Below are 22,098 nucleotides of genomic sequence, written 5' to 3'. Positions count from 1 at the left end.
CAATGTACTCTGCCTTTGAAGTTGATAATGCTACACTTCTTGCTTTTTGACCTCCAGAAATTGCTCCAAACCAAGGCTGAATAAATGACCTAAAGTACTTTTTTTGTCATCTAAACAACCTACTCAATCACTGTTGTAACAACTACTGTAAACTAATACAATGCATGCATAATAACAATAGAAAATGGGCCCAAAAACTTCTTTTATTATAAGTCATACGTCTTTTATACACAAAAAAGTCATTTACAAAAATGCCATTTTAAAAGACAAAACAGGGGAAACAGTGTAGCTATTGCTCCTCGCTTGCCGATGCCCTCTGACTACAATCACCTAGATCCTGTATCCACAAAAGAAAATAACGGGGTGAGCACAAAATAATGCTCAGTAAGTAAAACCCTCTAACTGTCTATCCCTTAGTATTACTCTTAATCTTTCCTCACACTTTCTTGTTTCCTACTAAACGTCATGGCCTCATCTACCGAGGTACGGCCGGATGGCGTTCACAACAGCACCATCTCACTCTTCATGACTATCAAGTGGAATTCACACAGTACCAACCTGTTCTTAGTGACTACCGAGTGGGGATCACGAAGCACCTACCCGATTTTCGTAACTGTCAGGTGGAGACCACATAGCACCTACCCTTCCTCATAACTTTCGGGTAACGATCACCAAGCATTAACCCGTTCCTAATCACTGTCGGGTGATGATCACAAAGCATCAACCCATCTCTAATAAATCGGGTGATGATCACAAAGCATCAACCCTTTTCTAATGGCTATTCGGGTGGTGATCACAAAGCATCAACCCGATTCCCATAACTGTCGTGATGATCACAAGCATCCACCCATTTCTAATACTCTTCTCATTCACTCTATTCTAGCACTTCTCATTCTCTCAACCTTAGAGTAGTTGTATCCACAAAGTTCTCTACTCATAGAGCAAGTGCATACACAAGTTTCTTACTCTTTCTTAGGTCACTTCTCAATGCACAATTAATGCCTATGGATGGTCATCTCCACTAATGCACTTATGAAATGCAACATGCAATGTTGCAAGAATTAAGATTCACTACTCATATTCAAACCTCTATTAGGCATTTCATCAAACAACTCAAGTGCACAATAAAACTCTACTATAACAATAATTCTAAATCTTTCTCTAACCATCCAAAATGGGGAGAAACCCCCTCACATAGCCACAATTCTTGCCAAAGAAAGACACTTCCAAAAAGGATTCCTCAATATCCTTAATTCAATCTCAAACTTCCTTTCCAACCCACATGTCACTTCTTATATTTGCAATGTATAAACCACCACAAAGCACTAGAAATCTCTATTTAAGCCTCAATAACATGGCATAGAACATGTATATAACATACATACATAAGTGCTATCAAAACCCTAACCAAGAAAATTTCCAATCTCAACTGGGTTGGGGTTACTTACCTTTTATGGAGAGGTTTCACTAACTCTTCCTTTCACTTGGTTTGCTTGACTTTTTCTCACTCTTAAACAAAAGAACAAAAACCCTCAATATTCAAATATACAAAAACTCACAAAGCTTCACAACCAAAGCAAGAATCTTTACCTTAGGATGCCTTAGGTTGATTTTCTACCCCAAATCACTCCAAAAGCCCTTTAAAACTCCTTGATCAAAAAAGAGAATTTGAGAGGAAGCAAGAGAGGAGTGGCGATGGAGAAGAAATGAAGGGTTTGCAATGTATATAATTCCTTTTAATGAAATTTATACACAAGCTTCCCATTTTGCCCTTACTCCTTTTAGGAATTCTATCTAATCCTTGATTCATTACAAACCACCCCTTTAGCAACATATTCTCTATGAAAATTCCTTACATTTTACTCCCACTTTCCTGCTAATTAGGGGTAGAATGGTCAAATTGCCCTTAGGGAAGAAAATATCTAAAACTTAACAAACATTTTGGTCGGCCCGTCGCCGCGGCGAGGAAACTTCTGTCGCCGCGGCGAAACTGTCCGGCAGCTTCGCTGTGGCTTCAACACCTCTCGCCGCGGCGAAGATTCTTCGCCCCGTGAAGCATGAAATACGAACTTCTTCTATTTCAACCATTTCAGGGCAAGTATTCAACATAACACTCAATCAAAGGTCAACCAACAATATTACCAAGAAACCAACTCAAATAAGCAAAAGAAGAACAATAACTACGTACCTCAAGTGGGCGTTACAACTGTCAGTATAACCAATTAATTGAAATCTGATACTTTGAGTAGCAAATTCCGAATTCAACAGTCCTTGCAACATATCTCAATATTCTTTTAGCAGCGCCAAGATGAAGCTTGGTTGGATTGTGCATAAATCTAGACATTACACCAACAGAGAAGCTAATATCTGGCCTTGTATGACACAAATAATTCAAACCACCAACAAGACTTCTAAAAAAATTTGCATTAGCCATTTTAGTGCCACATCAAGATTCAACTTTTATTCACATTCATTGGTGTGGCTGCCACTTTGCAATTCATCATATTAATCTCTTTAAAAGATCCTCTATTTTCCTTTGTGAAATAAAAATTCCATCTACATTTTGTTTCACCTCAAGACCAAGAAATAAGCAATAGACCCAAATCTGACATCTCAAATTTCTTCATCATGCAAGATTTAAATTCAGCAACAATAGACTCGCATGATCCCATATATATTATATCATCAACATAAAGACACACCACCAAAGTCATTTTACCTTCCTTCTTCAAATAAGAGTTGGCTCATTGTCACTCCTTTCAAATCCATTTTCTTTGAAATAGGAGTCAATTTTTGCATACCATGCCCGTGGAGCTTGCTTCAAACCGTAAAGTGTCTTTTTCAACGTGTAGACTTATTTTCATTGCCACTAACTTAAAAACCTTTAGGTGTGTGAGACATAAACTTCTCTTCCAATTCACCATTCAAAAAAGTAGACTTACATCAAATTGATAGATAGGCAATTAAGTTGAGCAGCCAAGGCTAAAAAGTTCTCACCGTTTCAAAGCGTGCAAGAAGAGAGAACGTTTCTTCAAAATCAATTCCTTGCTGTTGGGAATATCCCTTCGCACAGCGAGCCTTGTGCTTTTGTATACTTCCATCTGCATGGTATTGGTTTGATACACCATTTGAGCCCAATGACATTTTTTTCTTCAGGCAAATTCACCAAATCCAAGTCTGATTTTTTGAATTGCCAGCAGCTCTTCTTCCATTGCATTACACCATTCGCTTTTTCACAGCTTCCTCAAAAACATGGGATCTGAAGTAAATAGAGCAAATGTGCAGGTTTCATAATCTCCCTCAAGGATTTGGTTTTTCTTGGAGTAGTTTCATTAGAAAAGTCAGAGGATGAATCAAATTTGTTGGTGTTGAACCCATTATTTGTGGATCATCAGAATCTTCTGCAACTTGAATCTGCTCCTTTTATCTTCATTCCAAGCCCAACTTGCATCTTCATTAAACACCACATCCTTACTAATAATCATTGCCACTGACAGGGTTATACAGTCTATATGCTTTGGATTGTGGGCTATATCCAATAAAAATGCATTTTCGGATTTTTTACAAGTTTTTGAGACTGCGATTTTACAACGCATAAGCTACAACCAAAAACTTTTAAGTGGCTTACCTGCGGCGTTCTACCTTTCCAAGCTTCATAGGGGTTTGGTTCAAGACAACTTTTGTAGGAGAAATATTGAGAATGTACACACGGTGCAACTGCTTCTCCCCAAAATTATCCGGAAGATTTTTTGCTTTCAACATACTCTGGCCATTTCAACCACTGTTCGGTTCTTCCTTTCAGCAACACCGTTTTGCTCCGGTGTGTCTGGTGCAGTAAGTTCCCTATGAATTCCATTTCCTCACAAAAAACATTAAATTCAGTTGAAAGAAATTCACCTCCTCTGTCTGTACGAAGTGTCTGAATGAAACACTTGCTTTGCTTCTCAACAATTGCTTTGAATTTCTTGAAATTATCAAAAGCTTCAGACTGGAATTTCAAGAAAAAAACCTAACTCATGCGACTAAAATCATCTGTGCAACAAAAAAATATTGACTCCCACCAAAAGACTCAATACTCATAGGCCCACATAAGTCCATGCAATAACTCAAGACAACTGGAAGCTCTCCAAGATTTTCCTACAGGAAAACTCTTTCTATTTTGCTTTCCATAGACACAACCTTCACAAAAGTCAAGATTAGCAATTCTAGGCAACCCAAAACAATTTCTTTTTACTCAACAATTTCAACCCATTTATAACGCAAATGCCACAATTTAGCCTACTACATCCTTTGGCTATCAAAGCAAGAATCTTCAACAGTTGAAACTTCAAGTGGAAACATTTTATTACTAGCCATTTTAACAGTAGCAATAATCTGGCCTGATTTTTTATCCTTATAACACATGACCCATCATCAAACACAATGCAATATCTACTAATCATTAGTTGCCCAATACTTAGCAAGTTATGAGTCAAACTAGGAACAAATAATACATTAGGCAATAGTTGACTTTACATGACTAGTGATGGAAATTACCTTTTCCTTCAACTTGAATCTGTTTGTTCTCCTAACTTCACTTCTGACTTTTGTGAGTCATCAAGTTCCTGAACAATGATCTTGCTCTCATCATTTATTAGAACATACATTGTCCAAGAACCAAACATCATCAAAGACTACGTTATTACAAAAATGGGCCATGAAAACCTTATTGTCTTCATCTGCCTTCTCTGCGAAATTTGCTTGATTATTGGCATTCTTTTGCTTAGCCTAACAATCAGCTTCTTTGTGGCCAAGTTTGTGCAATAGTGGCACCAAATTGAACTCTTTTTCTGCCTGTATTCACCAATTGTCCTCTTCCTCGCCTCTGCCACGTCCTCTACCATGAAAACCACCATAATTATCGCCTCTGCCTTATTTCTTCTTAAAGAAATTTTCTGCCTTGCCCTTCTGAGATGACTCCACCTTCACTTGAAATGCTTTTTCCTCATTTTTGTCATGCGATCTATTCAGCCTTTCTTCATGAGCTTGCAAAGAACTCATTAATTCATCAAAAGAGAAATCAGATAAATCATGAGACTCCTAATTGCAGCAACCACATGTTCAAATTCTAGAGTGAGACTCCTCAAGATTTTCAACTACAATTTCATCAGTGATTTTTTCACCATACGACTTCATTTTATTAACAAGGGTAGACACACGGACAAATAATCTTGCATAGATTCATTGTTTTGCATAAGCAAATTTTCAAAATGACGACGATATGTTTGCAATTTTACCGTAATTACCTTTGTAGATCCTGATATTCCTTCTTAAGATCTTTCAAGCCTCTGTTGCCGTTTCTACTGCTGCAATCTTGAAAAAATTGACTCATGTATCGCTTGTTGAATGAAGAACAAGGCTTTGGAGTCCCTTCTTGCGTTCAATTTTTTCTCTTCATCTGAAAGTACTTCGTCAATAATGCCATGCTCAACCACGTCCCATAACTCTTGAGACTTGAACAAGGTTCTCATTTTGATGCTCCAAAACTCATATTTCTCACCGTTGAAGATGGGTATGACTGGCTGTGTGGAGGTTGAAAGCCCGTTTGCTGCCATCTAGATCTGTCACGTGTTTCACTCTTTCTCACTTTTTTTTTTTTTTTTTTGTTCACCCAGTCAAGACCGAGCCTTGCTCTGATACCACAATATTGGATTAGATGAAGACGGACACGAGTAGTGAATGGAAACAAGAGCAGAAATAATAATATTTTTTAAAGAGGAATTGAACTGTAGAATCAATACAAAGAGAAATGAGAAAGACATGCCTTTATAGGCTTACAGGCTACACACGTAGCCATGACTCCATGACTCCTAATTTACTAAAGCACTACTAAAAAATTACTTGCACCTTACTTCTTTCATCACGTCACCTAATTAATAGAAACTAAACACTTGGACTATTTCAACTCTAGCAAAAGACTTATTTGCCCTTAAAGACTTTGAATCACTCTCAATACCATCTTCCTGGTGAAAGAGCCATGTTAATCACTAGTGCAGAAAGTGCAGCAGATCTACGAATAGCTCACACTCAACTTGTGTTTCTTGTTGTATGAACCAACGGTTGAGATCAGGTTCACTTGGATTGCTGTCTTTGTAATATAAAATATGTTCTTAGTCAATTGAAAATAAATAATCTTCTCTTGTTTTCTATCTGTATTCAATCCCTAGAGTTTTGTTTCTTTACAATCTTGATTAAACTTCACAGAATAAAGTTGCAAAGTTTAAGTATTGTATTATCTTTAATACATAAAGGTGTTGCTTCGAACTTGAAAAGGTTATAAGATGAAGTATGAAGCGGACACAACTCCCCATTTGCTGCAGCATCTGGGATCAAAAGGTAACAAGAACAAAAAGTTGCCACCGACTCGAGGCAAAGTGGAAGCAACCCTTATGTTAGGCCACAGAGAATTTATGGTCCGCTATCTTTGTTATGTGACCGAAGAACAAGATAATGTTGATTCAAAATCTAAAACTATAATTATAATATTAGTTGATAATTTTGAGCACCCTGAGGTTTTAATTTTTAATAGATGGATTGAAAAGATTGTTAGGGTACATATAACTCCCTAACGCGAGCCTCTGTCAATATGAGTTAATAATATTGACAACCATATGATTGTTTGCACATTTGTTTGATTAAGCACAATTTGTGTCCGTAGTTTACACGTCATAACATTCTGCATAATGTGTGCACATTTTCTTAATCTTATCTTTTCACAAAACATGTGAACACATTACAACAGATGTGTAATCAGTTATCCAGTCAGACCTTTAGTACAAATATTGAGTTTTCATTGGTTGTTAGGATTTTCTCCAGTTATTAAATATGAGTGAGTGGTCCAAATACAAGTGTCAAGTATTTCAAATGTTGTCCTGGGAATTTATTTTGTCTTTTCAGAATTGGTCCTAACAAGTTGTTAAAAACTTTCCTAAAATAGCCAAACATGTTAAGGCTTTGTCATTGGATGTTTGTGATCGTTGAGCAAGGATTCTATATATCTTCTTCATCCTTGCATTCATGTTTGAACATTAATATCCTTTGGTTGTTCTCTGAAATTCTTAAAGAGTTTATTCATTTTAAGTTAGGTTCTTTATTTTTTGATCCTCAAAATACTTATCTTAACTTTGTTGTTTGAGTGTTGTCGGAACATGGTTCCATTGATGAAAGCTTCTAGGGATTTCAAGTTGTGGAGCTGAAGGTGTCTTTGGCATTTGAAGCTTGAGTAGAGCTCGAGCTATTCAAGAAGTTATGGATGTAGGCAATTTGCCGAACCATGTAAACCTCTATGTGATTTACTTTATGTCCTTAATGATTGGTAATGTGTTGATGAATGATCATTCCACAAGCACAAATGAACTTAATCAATTTATTTTGCATATGTTTAAATGAACTTAGGTAGTCTTAAACTTTCAACATATATTGAGAGAGAACAAGAAAGTTGCCATGAAATAAGCAAATGGCATCAATCACCATTCATAAATTCAAATTTGTATTATAAATGTATAATGTCAACCATAAAATTTTGTGATTATGCAATTGGTGATGTTCAATATATTAATTAATTATATGATTCATTTTGTATAAGATAAGTCCTAATAATTGTGACCATTTGTGTGGTTATAAGACAGCTCATCTGTTTATAAAAATTAGTATACATGTCACATGCATTACTTATATCAATAAATTTAAACTGTGAATTACCATAAATTGTTTACATGTATTTAAACAAGACATAAACCCTGTGATTACTTATTAATTGTCATTTGCAAACAAGTCAATAACTCTTTACTCTCATCTTTGGCTCTTTTTCCATGCTATTGCTCTTTTAAAGACTGAAATTATTAAATTTTTACTTTTCAGATGCAACAATTAGTTATTTTCTATGTTTTATTAGTTTTAGATATATGTATTGCTTATTCAATTTAGTTTATTTTATGGTTAAATTTTTTTTTCAATTTTATATTTCATTTGAGAAAAAAAAGACATAAATTTTATAAATATATTTTGTGTTGGTGTGAATTCAATGAGTCGACGATAAGTAACTGATGCGAGGTATATTAGCCAACATTATTGCTTTAAACTAAGTACAATGAGAAAATCCTCTATAGCGAAAAGACTTCAAACTCCATAGAGAACCCCCAAACACTTGAAAAAATCTAGAACTAGGAAAGGACCGACCTGTGCTCCGGCTGAGATGAGACTTTTTCGAAGGTGGCAACGAGTCATCTCCACTTGATCGTCCCCATATATCGTTTCTGCGTTTTCGTTGTTGCTCTTGCTTCAGGTGTTTTTGGCTCAACTTTTTGTTGTTCACATTTGTCAGCTGATTTCACTTCAGGGGATATCGGCTGCTGAGATATTTTCTTCCATCTTCTTCTTCGTTAGAAGGAGAAACTTCCTTTAAACGAGTAACTACATTGCTCAAATCCTTCAATGCAGAATCAATAACTGCTTTAGCTTCTTAATTCCTCATTTCTCCGAGCCAGTTGATCCCTCAGTATACTTCTTTCCGCTACTACTTGCTCGCTCTGTTAGATATAACAATTTTTCTTAAAACTAAAACTTTTTATTCCAATTAATAATAATAATAAAACCATGAACTTTAGTAAACATTTCCTCAGAAAAAGGTATCCTCCATTTTGATAACTGAATTGAATAGCAAAATTCAAGTTTTAAATCCAAAAGCAGAACAGAGTTTCCTCAACGTGAAGGGGACTGAAGATCGAAGTAAGTGTCGGACTCAGTGAACGACATCGGCGAGTGGGTCTGAGATTTTGGCGCTTGAACGCCGTCGATATGCCGAGAGCAGGGGTCGAAGAAGAAGGTGTGCGAAGAGCGGTGGAGAAGTTGACGGCATTGGTCATGGGCGCAGAGGATGAAAGCTCAATTCTAGATCTGCAGAGATGTTGTTGTGATCATGCGTAGTGCGATTTGGAGAGTCAAAAGATTAATGAGTCGGTCAGAATGTTTCCATGTTTGTGCGGTGGAAGAAGAATGTTGAGTATTGCAAGTGAAGAAGACAAGTATAGCATCGGACTCAAAAGTTACATGAATATTTTATTGTAAAAAAATATATATATATTTTTTGGGCAAGTTTCAGTGGCACCGTTGTAATATACTGTAAACAGAGGGTTTATCAATAAAGGGTGTTCCTTTTCTTTGTGTGGATGGCTACTCTGTACTTCTTGGTCTTGTGTTCGAGAGAGAGAGCTGCTGAGACTTCTGTTTGAGTTGGTGATTGTTCTTCTCTCTGCCACTACTTTACTTCCCTCTTTCTCAGCTTTCAGCCTCGTTATTCTCCTCTTTGCTCTTCACTTGAAGCTTTTCTTTCTTCGTTTTCCCATTTCGAGCGGGGGATTGCATTTTAAGCCGTAAAAAAGGTAATCTTTTTGAAACCAGTTCTTCTTTTTAATGTATATTTTTGTTTTATTTTGTCAAGTTTCCATTTTTGGTTGTTTTAGGACTGCCATTGTCAATAGCTTTGGATACTCGTCAGTCTTACCAAGAGGGCAAAAAAGTTTCAAACAATTTTTTTTTTTTCATTTTCTGTAGAATTTTCCTTGTAATCCTTAAATTTATGCTAATATTTGTCCAGCTTTTTGTATACCCAGTAATTTACACTTAAATTTTGCCTGTGCAAAATGTGCAGTTCATAAAAAAGTCTGTTTATGAAGGTCAGAAACTTTTTATCATCTAGATCGAAATATCGTGTAGTGACTAAGGTAATTTGCAATGACCTCCCTGAGGTTTGAGGAATGTTTAGCTGGACCATAAAGTTGTTATATTGTAAGGAGACCTCCTTTCAAGGCCTTTTATTAATTATTAACAATGTAAAGAAAAATTTGAGGGCTATTAAGATGATTTAAGATGACAATTTTTCATTAATTAATGAACTTGAAGGGAGGTCTTTCTACATTAAAAAGCTTTTGGATCTATTAGACACTTTTCCCAAACGATAGGGGAGGTCATTGTCAATACCTCAAACATGTAAAGCACCACAGTTTACATTGTTATGTACTCTGTAGTTGTGGTAGAACTACAGTAATATAACTGTAAGTTATACTAAAACATCAAAATAGTAATGACATCCTGAAATTCTAAGATTATGCATTATTTGATGAAATGCATCTAATGTCTTCTTCTTGCTTTACGATTCTTTTATACTATGGATATGATAACTAATGCAACACTCTTGTTTCTCTTATGATATTATCTACATCATTCATTTTATATGGTAATGTTAACTAAAATGTTGATAAATCAATTACTATTTAAAAATTTGATGGAAGTATTATTTTGTAATAAAAGAGAAATCTATCCAATTCAACTTATCTAACAATATAAAGTTCATTGTAGGTTTACAAAAAATGCCGACTATTGAAATCATGAGGGATACCTTTGCATCCGGAAATGGTTCAAATGAAGAAGTTGAAATTGTCATTGCTTCACCTTATGGTCAATTGGCTGGTATGCTTAGATTTTACAATGTGTTATACCTATGCTATTGTTTCTCTTCAGATGGATTGTTTACCCTGGGGAAAATCTTTTAGCTTCATTACCAATCACTTTGGCAACTTGGCAAGAAACTGTTTTCCAAAGGCATGATATTAGCTACTATTGAATATAGATTGATATTGGTGCCTAAATGTGTATTTTTATATGCCTATTTTAAAGAATCAACAGATTTATTGATAAAACTTGTTATAAATGCTTCCACTTGACAGACAAGCAAACAAGAATTAGACACTTAAAATTGTATCAAGCTGCACTAAGTGGTGATTGGAGCATGGCTGAGGGTATTTACAAGAAACATAAAAATGATATAAGAGCGAGGATATCAAAGGAAGGGGACACTGCTCTCCATATTGCAGCTGCAGCAGAGCAAACTGATTTTTTGAAAAACCTGGTGGATAATATAAATAAAGAGGATTTAGCTACTACAAATAATGCAGGCAATACAGCTTTTTGTCTTGCTGCTGTGTCTGGAAATGTGGAACTTGCTCAAGTGATGATGAATAAGATGAAAAAAGAGGATTTAACTACAAAGAAAGGAGCTGGAAAAACAGCTTATTGTCTCTCTGTTGAGTCCCAGAAGGTGGAACTTCCCAACATGATAGAGGAGAGTACAAACTTAGCTGATGTCCTGGAAAGGAGTAGAAACTTAGCAATGATCCGAGGTAGAAATGAGATGTTACCGCTTTACATGGCCGCATTGTTTGGCCATAAAGAGATGGTACAGTTCCTTTATGAAGCCACTGATGACAAGTCATTATATGACAACGACCGCATTGAATTGCTTATCACTCTAATAAGCAAAGGTTTGTATGGTATGTAAAACGTATTCTTTATATTTTGGCTAATTGTAGTACGCTTGATATCTTTAAAATTGAATTTTACAATGTAAGATTGAAACCTTTGGTATATGAAATTCCATGTATGGTGGTCAGATTAATATATCCTCCCTTGTATATTTTTTGATAAATGTCCCATTATTCTTTTAAGGAACACTGTGAATTCCCATCAAGAGACATATGATTTGACAAAACTAATGAAAGAACCCTTTCATAACACAAGTGGCTTGGTGAATAGAAATCTGAAAATTTTTCTTTTATGAAACATAATTAATATAGTATTATGTATAGCAACTGCATACTTCCACTATTTAGAATTGATACTATATCATCTCTAATGATGGTTGTTGTTTTCTCAGATGTTGCACTGGATTTGCTAGAGAAACACCCAGAGTTAGCCGTCGCTTGTGATGGAAATGAGGAGACAGCATTGCTTGCCTTGGCTCGAACGCCTATTGCCTCTCAAATTCAGCAAGGATTTTGGAAACAATGTGTAAATTTGTGTTAAGTCTCCTTTAATCTTTGACATATTCAGCATGCCTTAATATATAAGTTACTGTTTTTGGTTTTATAGTTGAAATATATGTTCACATGACAATTGTGATTAGGAGCGCGAACAGATATGAAAATTTGCACTTTAACCTTTCGGTTTTAATTTTTACTTTTGTTTCAGAAACCATTTTTGCAAACCTGCTATTACTAAATATTTTCTTAACAAGTTGAATTTGATATAATTTCACAATATATTCTTATACTTACCAGCACCTTTTGCCAAAGAATCATTTGCAACTGTGTTCTGACGCTAAAGGATTTTTATGATATGATAGGCCCCCTATTACTAAGGTTTATCAATACAAGGGGCACAAAGGGCAGGAGGGTGTGAGGTTGTTGCTAAAGGTTTGTTATGCTAGTGGGATACAGTTAGAGGAAATGCACGTGGCAGGATTGTGTGTGGAGGGAATATGGGAAAAGGTCACTAGTATATTAAGACAGTTAGAATCAGGAATAGGTAGATCATTTTCTCAAAAGTTGTCAATGGAGGCCTCTAGCTCCTCGAATTGCTAGGACTATCCTTTCTTTGTTTTCGCTTTTGGTTGGGTCTGATGGTAACTCACCAGGACTTGTTTTACTTTTGAATCAATATACATTTTTTTTTATCGTGTTTGTTCTTTTATTGTTGGGTGTGCTGTGTGTATTTTGATTGAGTTTGCTGGGGTCCCATCATGATATATTTTCAAACTGCTAATTTATCTTGATTATTGCAATATAGAATTTGTTTAGGACTTTTCACAAATCAAATTTTGGCCATATGGCATTTATGCAATAATGTGATTTCTTTTATAGCATAATGAAGTGGTAATGTTGTGGTAACGGTAGGTTACATTGTTGGACATTTTTATTGTGTGACTCGGAGTGTTAATCAAATTCCTAGTTTAACTTGATCATTACATATATAGTTAAGTATTGCCTAGGAAATGTTTTCCTTGCGAATTGTTTAGGTAGCAAATCTCCTATGTTCTTTTACTTATTTAGAATGAATTGCAATGACTTCTATCATTGTTAACCGGCCTAAAGATTTCTGTATGCTGATGTTGGCTAATCAAATTTGTAGTTTCAGGTACCAACACCAAGTTGCCTTCAAAAGCACTTGAACTAATCCAACGCCTTTGGGAACAAATCATATTGTCAGATGAGACTGCAATTTCAAATATTATTAAAACTGCCTGACAACTGAAATTTGTTGCTGCAGAACTAGGAAACATTCAGTTTCTAACTATACTAATACGTGAATATCCTGATTTGATACTGGAAGTTGATGAAAATAATTATAGCATATTTCATTTTGCTGTTATCAATCGTCATAGGGACATCTTCAAACTCATACATGAGATAGGTACTTTTAAGGATTTGATAGTTGCTTCCAAGGATAAAAAAGACAATAATATCTTGCATTTGGCTGGAATGTTGGTACCACCAGATCGGCTCAATGTTGTATCAGGAGCTGCTCTGCAACTGCAGCGAGAGTTGCAGTGGTTTAAGGTGAATATTACGGTTCTTTGTTTAGAAATCAATATTCGTTATGCTGACTGATAAGATCTTTTACAACATTATTTGTAGGAGGTCAGTAAAATTATGCATCCATTGGATGCCCAGGATAAAAACAGTGAAGGGAAAACTCCTAGAGCCTTGTTTACTAAGGAGCATGGAGGATTAAAGGAAAAGGGAGAGAAATGGGTGAAGGACACTGCAAACTATTGCATGATTGTGGCAACTCTTATTGCCACTCTGGTTTTTGCAGCAGCTTTCACTGTCCCAGGTGGCACCAAAGACGAGACAGGGACTCCTCATTTTGTTCAAAAAACTTCCTTCAAAATTTTTGTTTTATCAGATGCAGTTTCGCTAGTATCTTCTGCATGCTCCATCTTAACCTTTTTATCCATTCTAACTTCCCGGTATGCAGAAGAAGATTTCCTCTCACAGTTACCAAAAAAGCTGGTTGCTGGACTTGCAACACTTTTATTATCAATAGCAGCAATGATGGTAGTGTTTTGTGCAACTATTTTTATTGTTTTCAAAGATGGAGTGCTGTGGGTTCCTATTCTTGTTACTGTAATCGCTTCTATACCAGTCCTTTTGTTCACTAAGCAACAATGGCGTCTCCTTTTTGATGTGGTGCGTTCTACATATGTAAGTAGCTCTCTTTTCCAGCCACGCAAACGTACCCTTTTCTGCCAAGGGAAAGCAATGGAGCCAAAGAAGAGGAAGTAACTCAGTGTACTGAACCTACACAAATTTTGAATCTACGCTATTGTGATTTTTCTATTTGTCCATAATCTAATGCTGCAACTCTCTGGTCTTGTAGTCCATTGAAATAATAGTTTGATTAAATTGAAATCCTTGATTACAGGACTCACTCCATATTTGCTACCATCCCTTCATCATTTGTTGGAAATGCAAGTACAAGAGGGGAAGTAAATGAGAAGTTAATCATGCTCTGAGTACAGGAGTGTAGGTTAGTTTCACTTGCAATTCATTACATTTAAGCCTAATTTTAATAACAATATTGTTTAATTTATCAAATCATGAAGAAATCTGAAACATTTTAATCTTATATCTTAGTTCAACCAAATATAGAACCTCTAATAATATCACTCATTGAACAGTATTCTTTTTCTTTGATTTGTGGAGTGTTAAGTTAAACTCATTACTTAAGATAAATGATAGTGTTATTCTATAATATTCATTCACAAATTGAATCCAAATTAAGCTAAATCTTCAAATCATTATGAAATCAATTTTTTATTTTTTTTCCTCATCTTTCCTGGAATTGATGTAGAAAGCCCTCCTGGAATCAAGTGGATAAGGGTACTGTGGTCCTTAACAACTTAATTCCATTCGTACTACATCCTTAATTTGGGAAACTATGTTTCCCTTGAAATTTCATAAAAGTACAAAGGAACCCATATATTTCTTAAAGTGACACATTCCACTGTAAATAAATGACACGTCAAGATATGTGATAAATTATAAGGTTTTTTTTGTAGATTTACCATTAATCAGGACTCATGAAGGATAATGCTACACCAGGAAGTACCTCAACTGAAGAAAAGTTGAGATTGTGATTGCTCCACCTAATAAGAAACTGGCTGGTACGTTTTGACATTGGAATGAATGCTAATATCTTCCTTTTCTGAATACATACCCTTTTACAATCCTTCATGTAACCAATTCTTTAAATTTTGCTAACATTACTATTTTTCTTTTATTTTGAATCATTAGAGTTTAATGTGGATGTCTCGAAGGAGTCTTCAATCTCAATGGTACTATGTGGGAATGTTAACCAAAAACAAATTGGATCTTCAAATAGAGAAGAAGAACCTGTGCTGGTAATAAATTATACATCATCCTCAGAAGGTAAAGTCTTTTATTATATATGATTATAGGATATAGGCCTCTTTTTCTCAAGTAAATAAATGTCACTAGATTTAATTTAATATAATCTTTCTAGCTTACACGGTTATACCTAAATTAAATACACTGATACATGTGGAGAAGCACATATATGTATAACAAAAATTTTATGCATAAATTTGTTTGTTTCAACTTTACAGATAATGAAAGAAGAATTAGGCACTTTAAATTGTACCGGGCTGCACTTAAAGGTGATTGGAATACAGCTGAAAGAATTTACGAGGAAGATAAAGATTATATAGCAGCTAAGCTATCAAAGGAAAGAGACACCGCTCTCCATATTGCAGCTGCAGCAAGGCACACTGGTTTTGTGAAAAAGCTGCTTGAACAGATCCAAATGGAGGATTTAACTATCAAAAATAATGTTGGCAACACAGCTTTTTTTCTTGCTGCTGCCTCCGGAGAGGTTGACATTGCTGAGGCCATAATGGAGAAACATGGAGACTTAGTGATGATTCGAGGCAAGGATGATATGTTACCACTTCACAAGGCAGCTCTTATGGGAAACGAAGAGATGGTAGAATACCTTTATCAAGCCACTGGATACAATATTAGGATCATGATAATGATCTCATCGAATTCCTTGTCAGTCTGATAAACCGTAGGTTGTATGGTAAGTCCTATCTTTTATTTTTTGGCTAAACTAAGTCATTCTCAACATCTTTTGGCTGAGAAGATTATGATTTTCTTACCAACCGTCAAATGATTTGATAGATCTAATTAATAAAAAAATCCTTATCTATATAAAGAGGGAATATATAATACTACGAGATTACACATAGATATTCAACTTAATCACTATCAATGTACCATAAAGATAAATGACATCAGAGAAAGATAATAAATGGCATAAATAACTGACATTATATTTTCTTGGTATTCTAGGTGTTTCCTTTAAAAAAAAATAGGTTTTTTAAAGATGGGTTGGATCTAGTTGATATTATTCATGATGATTGTTTTTCTTCGTAGATGTTGCATTCAATTTGGTAAGGAGGCACCCAGAGTTGGCCACTGCACGAGATAAAAATGAGGAGACAGCATTGCATGCCTTGGCTCGCATGCCTGTATTGATGCGTTTTCTTGATCGACCAGTGGCTGGAGTTTTGAAGAGATTATTCAACATATGTTAGTTCTTTTTTATCTTTAATGCCTTCAGCATGCCTTGATTTATTCTGACTTCCTATTGTGGTTTCTATCACGAAATTTGTTTTTCCATCTGACATCTATGAGCTATTAAACTTTGTAACTCACCACCACATACTCTAAAACACCAAACAATGCTTTCTCATTTTGACACTAAATTATCCGTTTTCACAATCAAAAGCAATTGTATGTAAGAAACAATGTGCTTTCTTGTTGTCAAAGCAGTTATTGAAAATACAAGTGACATGATAGAGACACTTTATTCAGCATGGGGGAGGCTGTGGGTTAAGGAAAGGGAGAAACAGAGGAGCAATAATAAGCTGGGCTGGAGGGTTCAGTTTAAGAAGAGAGAGAAAGAGTGGAGGAGAAGTCTGACTTGGAGGTCTTGGATGAGGGACCTCACTCGCGAGTACTCTTGTTTTATTTTTTTTATTTTTTTTGGATGAGGGGTTTTTATTTACTTAATTATATTATGTATTCAGCAAAGTTACTGATTTTTCTGCAAATTAATGTTGGCTTAACCAAACTTTCTGTTTCAGTGACTGGTGAAGAGACTCCCGACTCGGCTTTTGATCTAGTCCGGTGCCTTGTAATGTTTTTGGGTGACTCTGACATTTTAGATATTATTCGAAAACCTTGGCCACTGATATTTGAGGCAGCAAAACGAAGAAACATTAAGTTTCTAAGGTTAATCCTGGATGCTTATCCTGATCTGATATTCGAAATTGATGAAAATAACTACAGCATATTTCATTTTGCTGTTCTGTATTGTCACCAACTCATCTTCAAAATCATATATGAGATAAACTCATTGAAGGATTTGGTTCTTCAGAGCAAAGATAATGAAGGGAACAATATCTTGCATTTGGCTGCAAGGTTGCCACCATCTGATAGTCCCAATATCAAATCAGCTGGAGTTCTTGCCAAACTGCGAGGGGAGCTGTTGTGGTTCAAGGTGAATATTTAATTCAATCTTTCGTTTTGTAAAACAATATATTTCTTGTCCTTGATTAATAAATGTTCCATAACTAACTTCTGTAGGCCGTGGAGAAAATTTTACATCCATTGGATGCTGAAGCTACAAATAAAGAAGGAAAAACTGCTCGAGCTATATTTAATGAACAGCACAAAGAGTTAAAGGACGAAGCTGAGAGATGGATTAAGGACACTGTAAATTTATGCTTGATGGCGGCAACAATTATTGCCACTGTAGTTTTTGCAGCAGCTTTCACAGTAGCAGGTTCCACCAAAGAAGAGACTGGAACTCCTAATTTTGTTCGAAAAGCTTCCTTCATAATTTTTGCCGTATCAGATGCTATAGCGCTAGTTTTATTCTTTTTCTCCATTCTAAGTTTCTTATCAGTTTTCCATTGCCGATATGTGGAAGAAGATTTCCTTTTACTATTGCCTCATAATATGGCTGTGGGATCAGACACACTTGCCTTATCAGTGGCAGCAATAATGGTAGTATTTTCTGCAACTATGTTCATCATCTTCAAAGACGGGATGCTCTGTGTTCCCGCTCTTGTCACCATAATGGCTTCTCTGCCAGTCTACAAGTTCATGCAGAAATTTCTGACTACCAGTTTTGTCTTAAAGTCCTTACATGAAGAAGGGTCTTTTGAGTGACAATGAAGAAAATTAATGTACTTAACAATTAGGATAGAAATCTAAATGTATGCTTTTAAGATACTTGTTTATCTAAATGACAACTATGTGATTTATATAAAAGGGGCCGAGCAGCCCTTGCTTCAAATTCTAACCGTATTTTGAAAGATATTATGGCATTTACTTAGCATTGTAATCCTTAGATTTTGAATGTAAGAAAAGTCAAGTGCCAAAGAAAATTAACTTTCCATTACTACATTGTTCTGATTAGACCAGAAAATTGCACAAGTTTACTTTCTATTGTTATATGGAATCTGATACTCTCAGAGTTAAAGGTTGAGATTTGAGAAGGTAAAAATATTCCAAGGAATTGTCATTGAATTACATACCTACAACAGGTTGGACCATGGAAAGATCCCCGTATGAGACTTTTCCAGTCAATGCGAACGGCAGAACAAGAACCAAGAGCCAAGCGGTCTCATCTCTTAATATCACGCTTTGAACTTTTTCAGAAAGCAGCGGTGTCAGTTTTTTCAATTATACGTATAAAGTTTAGTGTGAAAGCGTTGATCAATCCAATTGCATACGTGGGTCAAGTCAGTTCGTTAAGATTTTAATAACTAAGAGCTAAAAGAAAACGAGGCAGCGTTAATGAAGTTGGTGGAAGAAGATCGCAACCATCAGTTTTCCAACACAAGAAGTTTGTTTCAACTTTTGCCTTTGACATTCCAAACTTCTCCAATCATTTTACGGCACTACATGTTCTTGGTTGACTGGTAGCTGCATGGAGGTTCAAAGTCTTTTATCTGATTGAGCTGCTCAGAACCAGAAACGGTAATGTCCTAATAAAGCACTACATTCTTCTGTTGTTCTTATTGTTATACTACTGATTTTTCTTGTTCCCAGCCAGTACTTTTCATTGAAGATCATGATATTGAACAACCTTCCTTCATCACAATATGGGAGGGGAATTTCAATTCAATCTTGTTTCCCTGAGATCAAATCTGTTGCAAATTCCTCTTGCAAATCTTCTGGGGAAGATGATGCAAGCTTAGGCATATTTTCTGATGATGACTTGAGCCTGAAAGATGCTTTTGGGCCAGCAACATTTATAATTGCCATTATGAAACTTCCTTTAATTTTGCCTCTGATATTCAACACTCTCATCTTCAACCACGTCATCAAGCTGTAAAAAGCCCAGTAGACTTTCTGGAAGCTAAGGATTTGATGACCATGTCGTTTTAGATCCATCAATTTGGCCCTTTCATGATTCAAGCAATCAAATGCCCTCCATTTCTGCGGAACCAAACGCACGAGCAGTAGAGACCGGTATGCTGTTGCAAATTTCATTCAATTTCCTCCAATTAATACTTATGTAAATTATATGATAGAGAAACAAAAATATTCCAGCATGGCTCTCCAATCTAGACTGGTCTTGCTAATTTTTTCTTTTCTTTTTTGCAGGTGATGTACAAAGGAATTACTTTACTGCTTTTGTTCCTCTGCATAATGCGGCGCTTAAAGGCGATTGGGAGTTTGCAAGGGAGTTTTTTATTTTGAATCCACAAGCAGTATGCGCTAGCATCACACGAAACCAGGAAACAGCTCTTCACATTACTGCTGGAGCTAGACATACAATATTTGTCCAAGAGCTTGTGAACATTATGAAAGCTGAAGACCTGGCACTGCCGAACAAGGTTGGGAACACAGCCCTCTGTTTCGCTGCCATATCCGGAATCAAAAAGATTGCAGAAGTGATGGTTAATAAGAACAGAAGGTTGCCATCAATTCGAGGCAGTAAGGGAGCAACACCGTTGTGTATGGCTGCTTTGTTGGGCCACAGAGAAATGGTCTGGTATCTTTATTCTGTGACCGAGGAAGAGTATCTAAAAGAAGAAGATCGTGTTGAGCTTCTTGTTGCTGTCATCAATGCAGACCTCTATGGTACCCACCTCTTACCTTTGCTATTTTCATGTTGCAACTTAATTTATAATTTCTAGAGAAGCAAATTGATGATTGTGCTGTGTTAATTTGACAGATGTGGCATTGGACTTAATTAAGCATCATCCTGAGTTAGCTGTTGCTCGAGATGGAAGAAGAGAGACGGCTCTTCATGTATTGGCACGGAAGCATTCAGCGTTTGTAAGTGGAAGTCGGCTTGGAATTTGGCAGCGGTGCATTAACTCTTGTTAGTAACTCCATTACTGGCCATTACTCTTGCGCATTAATCATTATCTGCTTATTTATTCCTTCTAAAAATTAAAAGATTTTGGACAAAGAGGTGACTGTGTCCTGCACATTCAGTTCCACGTTTCAGGGCAATCCTTGACAAAAAGTTGAAGCATCTTCAAGCTCTAGAATTGGTGAAGCAACTGTGGGAGCAAGTGTTGTTGCTAGATGACTATAAAATTGGAGAACTACTTCGGAAACCTTCAAGACTGTTGTTTACAGCTGCAGAGTTGGGAAATGTTGAATTCATAAAAGTGCTGATTCGGAAGTATCCTGACCTTATTTGGAAAGTAGATGATCACAGTCGAAGCATATTTCACATTGTAGTGTTGCATCGTCAAGAAAACATTTTTAATCTGATTCATGAGATTGGCGCTCATAAAGATTTGATAGCTGCTTATGAAGATGAAAATAACAATAACATGTTGCATTTGGCTGGAAAGCTTGCCCCCCCAAACAGAATCAAAATTGATACTGGTGCAGCTCTGCAACTTAGACGAGAGTTGCATTGGTTCAAGGTTAATAATTACTTTTCAACTGTAAAGCTCGCACTTCACTGTATTTAGTTTTGTTGGGAAATGACATGTAAATGAAGCAAAACCTGAACCCAATTGACCATTTTCTTTTTGGGTTGGAATCTTGATTAACTGTGTTTTTGATATGGCAGGAAGTTGAAAAAGTTGTTCAATCGTCTTATAGAGAAACCAAAAATTTCGAGGGGAGGACACCTCATATTTTGTTTTCAGAGGAGCATAGAAGACTCGTTCGTGAAGGGGAAAAGTGGATGAAAGACACTGCATCTTCATGTATGGTTGTTGCAACACTTATTGCAACCGTGATGTTTGCTGCAGCCTTCACTGTACCAGGTGGAAATAACAATGTTACAGGCACGCCTGTTTTTCTACATCACAGGTCATTTTTGGTTTTCGCCATATCGGATGCATTGGCACTATTTTGCTCTACCACTTCAATATTGATGTTTCTCTCCATTCTCACCTCGCGCTATGCAGAAGAAGATTTTCTGCATTCATTACCAAACAGGCTGATAATAGGGCTTGCAACTCTCTTCATCTCTATAGCAACCATGATGGCAGCGTTTGGAGCCACTCTTTTCATTGTTCTAAGTGATGACTTTTCGTGGATAGCTATTCCAATAGCCACTATTGCTTGTGTTCCTGTCACCCTGTTTCCTCTGCTCCAATTCCCCCTTTTTTCTGATATGATTAGTCATTTGTATAATTTTAGTAATTTTTCTAATTCAAATCATCACTTGTATTAGCTCATTGCAAAATAATCTTTTCATTATGTATTGGAAATGCTGAGTAATGAACAAGATTCATTTAATTTATCAAATCATGATTAACAAATCCCAACATTTTATCCTATTGCTCAATCACTCAAACACTTTATGTATCCCGCATGGGAATTTAATTAGACATAATATTTCTGCTTTAGGAAGAGACAAATTGCAGAAATCCCGGAATTCTTTTTAGGAAATGTTCTCATCATTTAGCATCTCCTTCACTTTGAAAGAGAATAGGTTATTTATGACTCCGCTCGACTTCATGAATTCCTTTACGAGGCCTTGAGCAATATATTCTTCTCTTACTCTTCACTTCAGGCCATTTGAGCCCTCTATTCTTCTCTTACTCTTCACTTCAGGCCATTTGAGCCCTATATTCTTCTCTTACTCTTCACTTTAGGCCCTTTTTTTTAATATAAATTTAGCTAGCTGCAGATTGTATCCAAGGTGCCA

General features: G+C 36.0%; 3 protein-coding genes across 3 annotated transcripts; all 3 read left to right on the top strand.

The window, feature by feature from the left end:
- Positions 1-10,364: 10,364 nt before the first annotated feature.
- LOC116105374 (ankyrin repeat-containing protein NPR4-like) lies at positions 10,365-14,159 on the top strand. The gene is made up of 6 exons (XM_031391803.1): positions 10,365-10,506; positions 10,764-11,366; positions 11,750-11,893; positions 13,003-13,008; positions 13,141-13,430; positions 13,509-14,159. The coding sequence occupies exons 1-6, from the start codon at positions 10,407-10,409 to the stop codon at positions 14,157-14,159; spliced, it is 1,794 nt and encodes a 597-aa protein (XP_031247663.1). The 5' UTR covers positions 10,365-10,406.
- An 846-nt stretch (positions 14,160-15,005) lies between these two features.
- LOC116105373 (ankyrin repeat domain-containing protein 16-like) lies at positions 15,006-15,957 on the top strand. Its single transcript, XM_031391802.1, has 3 exons — positions 15,006-15,040; positions 15,171-15,305; positions 15,503-15,957. Exons 2-3 carry the CDS (start codon positions 15,209-15,211, stop codon positions 15,955-15,957), a joined length of 552 nt encoding a protein of 183 aa, XP_031247662.1. The 5' UTR covers positions 15,006-15,040; positions 15,171-15,208.
- Positions 15,958-16,470: 513 nt separating this feature from the next.
- Positions 16,471-20,908, top strand: LOC116105371. The gene is made up of 8 exons (XM_031391801.1): positions 16,471-16,487; positions 17,338-17,460; positions 17,547-18,121; positions 19,020-19,301; positions 19,390-19,442; positions 19,578-20,057; positions 20,152-20,301; positions 20,418-20,908. The coding sequence occupies exons 3-8, from the start codon at positions 17,691-17,693 to the stop codon at positions 20,906-20,908; spliced, it is 1,887 nt and encodes a 628-aa protein (XP_031247661.1). The 5' UTR covers positions 16,471-16,487; positions 17,338-17,460; positions 17,547-17,690.
- Positions 20,909-22,098: the final 1,190 nt, after the last annotated feature.

Source organism: Pistacia vera, unplaced genomic scaffold (genome assembly GCF_008641045.1).
Source record: "Pistacia vera cultivar Batoury unplaced genomic scaffold, PisVer_v2 Contig498, whole genome shotgun sequence".
NCBI lineage: Eukaryota > Viridiplantae > Streptophyta > Magnoliopsida > Sapindales > Anacardiaceae > Pistacia > Pistacia vera.
This window is presented reverse-complemented; position numbering and strand designations above follow the sequence as displayed.